Source organism: Macadamia integrifolia, chromosome 5 (assembly GCF_013358625.1).
Source record: "Macadamia integrifolia cultivar HAES 741 chromosome 5, SCU_Mint_v3, whole genome shotgun sequence".
NCBI classification, from domain to species: Eukaryota; Viridiplantae; Streptophyta; class Magnoliopsida; order Proteales; family Proteaceae; genus Macadamia; species Macadamia integrifolia.
The window spans coordinates 17,541,655-17,553,195 of NC_056561.1; the positions used below are offsets into that span (position 1 = coordinate 17,541,655).

General features: G+C 39.3%; 1 protein-coding gene across 1 annotated transcript in view; it reads left to right on the plus strand.

The window, feature by feature from the left end:
• The first annotated feature begins 301 nt into the window (after positions 1 to 301).
• The window catches only part of LOC122079821 (transmembrane ascorbate ferrireductase 2), a 17,898-nt gene continuing 6,658 nt past the window's right edge, over positions 302 to 11,541 (plus strand). Inside the window, exons 1-2 of the mRNA XM_042646559.1 lie at positions 302 to 714; positions 8,803 to 8,851. Coding sequence (XP_042502493.1) covers positions 571 to 714; positions 8,803 to 8,851 — 193 coding nt within the window. The 5' untranslated portion in view covers positions 302 to 570. The remainder of the gene's footprint in view (positions 715 to 8,802; positions 8,852 to 11,541) is intronic.

The window sequence follows — 11,541 nt, forward strand, 5'->3', positions numbered from 1 at the left end:
ATGTTTTTTTCAAAGAGGAAAGAGAGAGAATGACACATGCTGGGCAAGCAGCTATCGTGCCTGATTTCAGATCTTCTCCGATGACACTAAAAGTCCCAGTGCAATCCGACAGCTAGGAAGACCTAGAGATACGCTCCAAATCATCGCAACCATCCGATGCGAGCTAATGGGCCTCTAGTGCCACTAGAGGATCCCGTTCCAGCCCGAAAATTATTTTCTTTAATTACTTTTCATAAGTAGATCAAGAAACAAAAAGAGAGAAATGATACCAAAAAAAGAACCTTAAATTCTTTCTCTGTTCTCTACAATCTGCATTCCATAGACGAAACTAGAGAGAGAGAGAGAGAGAGAGAGAGAGAGAGGGAGTGGAAGTGTGGAAAGGAAGGTATAAAAACCCTACACCTAGACGGACGTGCTCTGAAGCTCATTTCGATCAAATTTCTGCAATTAACAATCTTAGACGTGAGTCTCTCCATAGAAAAGCTCGTCCAAAGAAACATAAGGAAATCTTTTTCTCTCTCTGATCCTCTGGCTCGCTCATCGGTCGTCAGTATATTCGTTGACTGGACCATGGCGGTTCCGTTTGTTCGATTTCCGATCGTTCTTTTGGTGCGAATTACGGGAATGGTGGTCGCCTCTCTGGTACTTATTTGGGCCTTCCGCTACAGAGGAGGACTGGCTCTCATCTCTGATGACAAGGACCTTATCTTCAATGTAATTTCTCACTCCATCGATATTTCTATGTTTCACCTTTTTTGTTCATTCTTGAGCTTTATCTTTGATTTTATTTATTTCAGATATTCTATCATAAAATGCTATTGTTTCGATTCCAATTGTCTGTATTTGCTTTGTTGGATGTTCAAGAGATTCTCTTCATTGTTGTGCTTCTACATTTTCAGTTGATAGCCGAAACCTGTCATAGGTGGTAAATTTGATCTTGGTTGATTTCTTCTATATTGGTTTATATTTTCTGTCCCCCATTTAGATCAGAGCCATTTTTAAGGGTAGTGTTCAATTTGAATTCCGCCGGAGGGATCCAGATTATTTATTTATTTTTTGGGTGTTTGGTCACTGATCACGTAGAAAGACTACTTGACAAATGATTCGATCACAGCCCCGAGGACGTTGAAGTACATGGAACTGCAAGGGCTGCTCTCTCATCTCCTTGATTTTTGGTTATGGAAGATAGTACACACTTAGGTTCTTAACATGGGAAACAAATCTTTCTTTATGTGGTTTGATTTCTAGTATCAGAATGTGTTTTAAGCTTGGTGAGTCATCCTAGATTTAGGGGGTAATTTCACAAGTAGGTAATGTCGGAAAATTGTTTTGGTCACACTAAACTTGACATAAGTTTACAAGTAACCCTAAAACCAGAATAACAGAGATGTATAAAAGTCAAAATCAAATTTTCAGGTGGTGTTCCAAATCTGATCAAGTGTGGTAATCCAATAGTACATCAAGTCCCCAAAATATAGTGATGATCCAAGGGATGGATTTAAAACAGTAATTAATTCTTCAGAATCTGGTCACAAAAGAACCAGATTTGGGAGATTTTGAATGACTTCAGATCAGAATATCTGATTCTCCCAAAATTAGGGTCAAAGGACACCTTATGGTTGCCCTTTTAATCCCTAGAATATCACCCCAATCTGCCAGTTAGATTTCCTTTTATGGGCAATCTCAGTCCTGACCAAAACCCTTAAAGAACAGACTTGCTGCTCGGTGCTCTTGTCACCAGTACACTTGGTGCATAAATAGCAACTTATTTAGATATAAAGACCCAAATCAAAGATTTAATCAAAACACAGCAAGCTCAATCAATGGTAGAAGTAGAAGCCACCAACTTCTGTAGAAAACAGAGTATAGAAAGGGGATATGACCTTTGATTTCCTACCTATGGCCTGGACCAGATTCTCTCCAATCGGTAGAGCTTCTCACTCTCACACTATCTCACCCGGAAAATCTGAATCTCTCAGATTAAAGGAAAGGCTCAAGCCAAATCTCATTATCAAATTCGTGTTCAAGGCTGAAGCCCCTTACAAACTTATATAGAAGACTTTAAACACTAAAAAAGAAAGGCATAAGCCATTCCTCAACCAATAAGGTAATTTAAACTGACTAGGAAACTGTAATAATGAAGGAAACTGGCTCAAAACAAGACTGAACTTGTATAATCCTAATCCAGTTTAACTAAAGCACTTAATAACAATTAAAATAAATAAAGGAAGACACTTGCTTAACTAATTTTGTAAGCCTAGCTTCTACCCATATAATAGGCTCATTAAAGTGGGCCATTACAATGAAAACACATTGGATCAAAGGCCCAGCACATATATAACCCAACCCAAAGCTTATTTCCATTAAAATTTTCTCAATTGTGTTTTATCTGCATCAATTTTCCATGGGTTTGAAGAAACTTGACCTCGAGTTCTGTAAAGTCGAGGGATCAATCGTATGTGATGTATATCCATCTGCATCCCATAGCAATATTCTGGTAGCTCATGAATGTTTGGAATGTTGTAGTCTTCGAAGTGTGGAGCTTTCACTTCAAAGAACTTTGGTGGCATGATGTACTATATATGCTCAACCTCTAAATCAATGTCAATTGTGAATGTCATATCCATAGAGTCCTCAACTTTGGGAGCCTTCTCATCAAAGAATTGAGGCACGGGACTCTACCTCTTCATGAACAACATTATGAATGTTGGCGGTTTCTTATGGTGCGTGCTTGACCACTACCTCATCTTCCATGTTTCAGTTTTGCCAGCTTTGATTTCTTCTGCATAGATATCTTCAGTACACTCTTCTACCTATTGATCTTCCTTCTTTTGAAGTTTCAAGCAGTATCTTTGCTTATCATCACAATTCAATATGATCACTTCAATCTTTTCAACTTTAGGTTCCTTTTCTTTCACCGGTGCTCTCTCAATTTGTTTTGGCTATGTTAATTTGAATTTGTCCTTTCGCTTCTCATTGTTGGTTTCTGATGAATTGGGAAATTGAGCTTATCCCCTCTTTATTTATAATGGAGAAAGGAATATTCTAGAATATTACAGGGACCATGAAACCCTAATGGACTTAAGGACTTGTTTGGTTGGGCACTAGGATACCCATAAAACCCATTGTTACAACACTCCCCTCAAGTTTGTGCATACATATCAAACATGCCCAACTTACAAATAATAGGATTAAACACTTTGGAGACTCTTGGTGAATATATCAGCTAACTGAGCCTTAGAAAGCACAAACGAATTATAGATGCTGCCATACTCCAGCTTCTCCTTGATGAAATGACATTCGATCTCTACATGCTTTGTACGGTCATGTTAAACTGGATTATGGGCAATACTGATAGCAGACTTGTTTTCACAATAAAGTCGTATAGGAAAATCAATAGGAACACATAAATCCTGAAGAAGACCCTGGAGACATAGAAGTTTGCATATGCCTTGTGCCATGGCTCGAAATTCTACTTCAGCACTAGATCTTGCAACTACTACTTGCTTCTTGCTTCGCCATGTGACAAGATTACCTCCTACTATAGTACAATACCCAAAGGTAGATCTCCCATCATCAAGGCAGCCAACCCAATATGCATCAGTGAATGTCTCCACACACAAATGACCGTAAGGAGAGAATAGAACCCCTTGTCCTAGAGCTGACTCAAAGTATCTCAGGATGCGATATGCTACCTCCAAATGAGTAGAATATGGATCATGCATATGTTGGCTTACTAGACTGACTGCAAATTCTATATTAGGTCGAGTGTGAGAGAGGTATATGAGACGCACAACTAGTTTCTGATAACTACCCTTGTCAACTGATTCTCCATCTTTCTCCTTGAGATGATAATTAGGCTCTAATGGAGTATCAACAACTTTATATCATAATAACTCTATATCAGAAAGAAGGTCAAGAGTATACTTTCGTTGGGAAAGAAAGACACCTTGAGCTGAATAGGCTACCTCAATACCCAAAAAAATAATTGAGCTCCCCTAAGTCCTTGATTTCGAACTCTATTCCCAGATAAGATTTGAGATGTGCAATTTCTAGTGGGTCACTGCCTGTAATCACAATGTCATCCACATACACTATAAGTATAGTAATGTGTTCCCCTGACTTCTTGGTGAACAAAGTATGATCAGCATTACTCTGTTTGTAGCCTTACCCCTGTGGAACCGGCCAAACCAGGCTTGTGTGAATTGCTTTAACCCATATAAAGCCCACTTTAACTTGCACACCTTGCCCTGAGTCTGCTAAGTGGTAAAACCATTAGGGACATCCATATATACATCATCCTTCAGTTCACCATGAAGAAAGGCATTCTTCACATCAAGTTATTGTAGATCCTAGCCACGATTGACAACACATGATATGATAGCTCGTACGGTGTTCATCTTAGCCACTGGTGCAAAGGTTTCCTGGTAGTGTATGCCATATGCCTGAGTGAATACACTTGCAATCAGTCGTGCCTTATACCTGTCTACAGATCCATCGGGAGATTGTTTCACCGTATAGATTCATTTGCAGCCAATTGTTTTCTTCCCTGGAGGAAGATGAACTAGATCCCATGTATTGTTTTTCTTAAGCATCCTCATTTCCTCATGCATTGCTTCTTTCCACTTTGGATCAGTAAGAACTTTCGGCCAATTATGGAGAACAAAAACAAACGATAAGGAGGAAACAAAGGAATAGAAAGAAGGAGACAAATGTTCATAGGAAACAACATTAGTACATTCCCTTTGAGACTTATGAACAACTATTACTAAATCAAGAGAAGGATCAGAAGGAAGATGGTAATAGTAGTAGGACTCAGTTTTAGAGCATGTGACTAGATTGGTGCAGTGGTGGTAGGGTGAGCTCGCTTACGGCGTCGACGATCATATACCTGAATAGGCTTAGCTAGCTTTGGCTCCCCGTGCGCGAAGTTGGCTCCCTGTTCAACCTGGGCATAAATGGGTGGCTCCCCCTCCTCCTAGGTAGAAATGATGGTCCCTGCTTCCCCTAGGCGGAATTAGCTGGTCTCTATTGTTCCTGACTCGTAATACCTTCTTCCAAATACACACCTTCTAGAATTTCCAATGGAGCAATCAATGGCACATCTTCCACTCTAGGAGGCTCCCCCTGAAGAGGATGGTAGCAGGAGATTTATGCAACACAACATTCATGGTCAACTAGAATTTCCTTGCGGGAGGATGGTAACGGCAATAACCCTTTTGAGTGGGAGAATAGCAAAGGAAGATGCAACAAAGTCCACGGTGATCAAACTTCCCATGTTGTTGATGGTTCTGTGCCAAAGGATCGCACCCAAACACTTTGGGAGGCACAACAAAGGAAATGAAACCTGTCAGAACCTCAACAGGGCAACGAGATACCAAGACTTGAGAGGGCATCCGATTAATTATATAAGAGGCCGAAAGCACAATATCACTCCAATATTGTGGCGGAACATGGGTCACAAACAGAAGCCGGGCCACCTCCAATAGGTGGCGATTTTTCCTTTCTGTAACTCCATTTTGAGCAACGGTGTCCAGGCAACTGGTTTGATGGATAATCCTTGATCAGCCAAGTACACTTATAATTCACTACCAGTATATTCAGTGCCATTATCTGTGCAAATACTCAGACAATTAAAATAAAGAAATAAATACACTTAACTAATTTTGTATGCCTAGCTTCTATCTATATTGTAAGCCCATTAAAGTGGTCCGCTACAATGGAAAAACACATTGGATCAAAGGCCCAACACTAAGCTTATTTCCATTAACATAAGCCCAATTGTATTGACCAACCACTTCATCATTCTTGTGCTCATGCTCAGTGGTCCATTACAATGGAAAAACACATTGGATCAAAGGCCCAACACTAAGCTTATTTCCATTAACATAAGCCAATTGTATTGACTAACCACTTCATCATTCTTGTGCTCATGCTCAGATATTGTATTTGATTTCCAATCTGCAAGAGCATATATATCCAGACGGTTTCAGGTTGCTTATGCAATCCAATAAAAAATCTGTTAGATGCCTGAGATAAACATTTCGTATTTGTTATATATTCATGAGAAGTTAGGAGTAGGGAGGAGTAGTCTAGGTTTGGGATATAATTCAATGATCATTTGCTGATATTACTTCCATGGCCACTGGCATTTTCCAAATACCACTTTCTGTAGCCATAGAACCTTCCCCCTTCCTTGTATTGATTCAATGTTTGTTTTTTCTGATGGAGGATGGTGCCTGGTCTTTTAAATGGTAAACAAAGGCATTTTTTATCCTTTATTTGGGGTGTGGTTGGTTGGAGTTTATAATTCAGGTACCTGTCTCACCAAAAGTTAATAGCGGGATATGTCCTAGTTTCTTTTCAGCGAGATGGTAAATAGTTTTTTTACTTTTCACTATTGGCATAGTGCACATGTGGGCAAGGATTAAAGTATTGGTATCGGTTGCCGTATCGGTTGGCCAAAATTAAGATACGTATCAGAGGGTATCGTATCATATCGGCGATAAGCTAAAGATACATGCATAAATGGATAGGGTACTTTTTTTTACGCTTTTGCATAAAAAATAGTTAAAAGAAGCTATATATAACATGTATTATGCATAAACACTAAATTGGGAGTATCGCACTAAGAATCTAAGGTTTGTAATTATCCCATAAATGTAAAATCCTTATTCTCAACCTTGATTTACACTTTAATTAGAGAGAAAAAATGGTTGGCAGCAACTTTGAAACAAAAACCCCTCAAAAAATTGTGTTTTCTGAAAAATGACTCATCTTGGCCATTATATGACCGTAGCGCACCGTATCGGTACATATCATACCATAACCGATACATACCATACACACCGATATGTACCGATACATACCGAATCGTACATTTCACCTCGATTTTTAACTTTCCATAGAGTATCGGTACGTATCGTATCGGTTTGTGTTGGTGGTATATCAGTATGTATCATAGGATACATATTGATACAAAAGGATTTAAAAAATTCCGTGTATCGTATCGGTATTATCGTATTGGTAAGAGCTGGTACAGATACATTACACGGTACGATACGTACTGATACTTAAAACCATGCATGCGGGGGCCTCGTGCACCGGGTACGCCCTTTTTTACCATTGACAGTCATTTTTGGGGGTGGGGGTAAAGCTGCGTAGTTGTTTTTCCCCTAGACCTCGCACATGTTGGAGGCTTGTGCACTGGGTACGCCCTTTTTTACTATTGACATAGTGCACATATCCTAACATCCATCTTATGCAAGCGAAAAGGGTGGGGGGGGGGGAAACAGTGGGAGTATGTGGTTTCACTTGAATTTTTCTTAGCAACAAAGGGGGAGGGGTGATGATGAGGTATATCTTGCCATAGTCAACCGGCTTCTTGGTAGACTGTCCCCTTTTGAGTCCAGTTCCCTTTTGAGTTTTGACGTCATCAACAGCCATGCAGAAAGTTTAGTAATAAATAATAGGCTTCTGCATTGTCAACCAGCTTTTTAGAAGACAGCCCCCTTTTGAGTTTTGACAAATATCAACGACCACACAGAAAATTTAGTAGTTATTTATAGGTTTCTGCTAGTTTTTCCTTTTATAAACATTATCGATTTCCTTTTCAAAAACAGGCCATGCTTTCATTAGCTATTAGAAGTGTTGGGCCTCTTTTATCTCTTAAATTTACTTGGTTGGATTGGAGGAAAATATTTTGGTTGGGAAGGAAGGGGTTGGGATAGGTTGTGAGAGTTAGAAACCAAAGATGAGTAGATGCCCATTGTTTTCCCATATTATCTGCAGCATTTTGTTGTCAAGGAATTGCCTAGGAGTCCAAGTGATTTTCTGGGCAAAGGCGACAACATGTCTTACTTGAAGCAAGAAAGGCGACCGCCTAGGTCACCTGGGCGTTACCTAGGTGTCGCCTTGTATGTCTTGGCCCGTCTTGTTGCCTGGGCTGTTCCCATTAGCGTATTGGTTATTTTTTTTTCCTGTTTTCCTATGTGTTTTATGATAAACAAAAACTGCATCAAATAAAATTTTTGGATATATAGATTATAGATGGTGTTATATTGTATGCTAATATTGTTCAACTGCAACATACAAAATTGTTGAGTATATAGATGATCACCTCTACTTTTGTTTTTCTGGTATTATTTGTGTATGCCAATTCACAGTGGAACATATAATAAATATGCTTTTATTATATGAGTCTTCTGATACTTCACATTGATTTATATTTTATTCTTTTTCTTATGAATATCTTTAGATTATATTCTCTGCTTTGTTTATTATATGTTGGTTTTCTCATATTAGATTATTATTAGGATAAGTATATTATATTGCATTAATATGGTTTACATAATGTTACCTTGGCAGGCGCCTTGTCGCCACTCCACTGCCTTGGGTTGCCTAGGTGCCTTGATAACTACGATCTTGAGGGCATTTGGGTGGTTGTCTTTGTGAAGTGTTAACTATTATGCTTATGACGATTCTCAGCGAGTCTCGTCCTTTCTATGCACCGTGTTTTGATTTTATATTCCCAATTTTTGTAATCTGGCAAGCCTTGTGATTAGTGGTTTTCTGTATGCCAATTTGAGTTAATTAAGGAGATGAAGTCATACGTAAGAAATAACAAATAGTGTCTTTTCTTTTATATATATATATATATATATGTGTGTGTGTGTGTGTGTGTGTGTGTGTGTGTGATTTTTAATTATGAATGAAAATAACATCTTTTTTATTATGAGGGGAGGGCATAACATTTTTTTATTAACAAATATTGTGGAGCTTATTGTTTATGTATCCCTGTAGGTCCATCCTGTACTAATGGTGATTGGGCTCATACTTTTGAACGGTGAAGGTAAGAGTAATTTGCTTCTGATTTGGCAAAATGGAATGGTAATTTGTATCTCATGTAGGTCCTTGGTTGTAGTTTGGCAAAGACTAATTATTGTATGAACTTGAAATGTCTCAACCGCATCATGGATATTATAGACATGTAAGTAATATAATTCTGTACCATGCAAGGTGCAAGAAATTGAGGTTTTCGGCTGAGGTCACGTAGAAAGAACTGTTGGATCAATAGGTAACCTAAGGGGGTGAATTGGGTGATGCGGAATGGTATGACCAAAAAACAACTTTTCCACCCAAATCAAAAGATGAATGCAAATGTTGTAAGGCAATGCAAAACACAATCGAGAGGAGGACTGGGGGGGGGGGTGGTGAGGGATGGAATCCATAGAAGATTTAGAGTAGTTTGGCCTCTTGCCTACATCCACTACCGAGTGATACCCACACACTAAGGATCAATTTCAAAATGGTATTGATCAAGCCTTTCTCACAATTGACCCAAGCGTTTCTCTGGGTTCACAATAAACCCAGATATTTCTCCAGGCTCACACTCAAACCTACCAATTTTTCCGAACAACTAGTCACAACCCTTACAACACTAGAGATTCCCAAAATCTCCCACAACAACTCTCTTTCAAGAGTCTTTGAGTGTTTCCTCTTAAATTACAATAATGGTTCAATAGCCGAATTTACAAGTGAAAGCACCGGACCTCTGCAACGTAAGATATGCAAGTTGAAAGCACAAGAGTGATTCTCACAAATAAGCTCTAGGACTTGAGAAATGATCTACCAATTGAGTGCTCATAGTTCTCTAGAAATTCTCCCAACCCTTAAAATAGAGGTCTAGGAATGGCTAAGATAATGAGCAGAAAGTCTCCAATGACTCCAATTTTAGCAAAGTCGGTCAACAGCCCCCAACCCCCTTGGGACTAGCTCACTAGCCTTTATAGAAAATGACTGTTTTATAGCTGTTATTAGTAGTTGGGCAATGGCCGGTCGATCGGTGCACTGTTTAGGTGCAGTCCAGAGTCTGTCAACCGTCCATCCGTTTCCTTGCTCATTTTGGTCTGGTCTCGGGTAACATCATCCAAATGGTTGGTCAGGACATCGTCTGGGTTGGATTTTTGGGCCTGAATTCTTGACTCTTTGGCATTTCTCCTCCCAAACGTGTTTGGTCAGTTTGTCCGGTCTAATATACCAATTAAGTCCAAGTGTTCCTTTATGGTGATTGACCCAATCCCCAAACTTAGGTTATTCCAATTTAAGATCTTTTAAAGACTTGGAAGACCAAGTCCAAATGGTTCTAGGAGCCTAAGTGAGGATCACTTTACAACTTGGGAAAATTACAAGAATTCATGACATCATCCATGACGCACATGCTGATGTCACTCTTGCTACTGGAACTGTGCACTTCCTACCGGAATTGTAGCAAATCACTATTCACGGATTTAAGACCCTATGGAATCCACAGACATGGGAGCCTTTGAAGTCCGGACTCTATATAAGGAGACTCCCTCCTCATATGAAGGCATCGCTTGCTTGAGTCCTCTTCCCTCCTCTGGTCTCCTTGTCTCTCTTGTAATTAGCCTCTCTAGTGAGTACAAGTTGAAACTAGAATTTCTAAGTCTTCAATACACCAAGTGACATGTGTCCAGTTGAGCTATTGGTTCATTCTTTAATGGTTTTACTGAAGGAAGCTTGATTCTTCAATTTGGCTTCTCATCATGCCGTTGATGGTCTTATAATGGTGGCTGATGATCTTTCAATACGTTGCCACGTCATTCTGTACATGGACTTGCTAAAATGTCTAGATCTTCAATTTGTGTAGACATTACATGACAAGGATGGGCTTACTGAAGTGGCTTGTGATCTTCCAATGAATTACCATTTCATGCCATGGATGGTGTTGACCAAAATTGAGTCGTCCAATTTGATGTAGCTTAACACTCCTTCCACTGGCTTTGGCAGAATTCCTGCACACTTTGGAGCTTTAGAGGGCTATATGATAAGTGAATTCATTTCAAGTTCTTTCACAAGCAAACACAAGTTAGAATCACCAAAAGCATATTTGATTCTACGATGTTTGAACAAGAACTTCATATGGTTTATATTGATGTCAAGAAAGCATTGACAGGGTAACTTACTACGTAGTGAGATCATGCACTGGATCTTGGATAAGATCCATATTCGTGTGAACAGGCACTAGTAATCTAGTATATAAATTCTGATGTTGTGGGAATTATGCTTGTATATTTTATATTTTTAGCAGTTTCGGTTATAAAGCCGCAAGCATTTGGCATCTTGGCCAATCAATTTCCCATGGAATTTTGCTATCGTTGGGAGACTCCTTTGAGCATGCTATTCCTTCCCCTGGCCTATTATTGCCCCCTTCTGTAGTTTGATGTGATTATCAGGTATATTGACATAGTTTCTGTTGCAATATTAATTAGATGTAACCAGAACCAGAAACGAGAAGAAGAAGAGAAGAAGGAGAGACCGAAAGCTGTCCAGAAGACAGAGCAGCCTGCGATCAATCCAGAATAGACTGATCTCAGGTCAATATAGTGTATATATCATAGTTTTTAAGGCGCTGGTAAGGCGACGCCTTAGTAGCGCCTTGGCGCTGATGCGGTCTAGAGATGGTAAGGTAGTGCTCAGCTTCATGTGAAGTGGCACCTTATAGGTTTTTTTTTTTTTTTT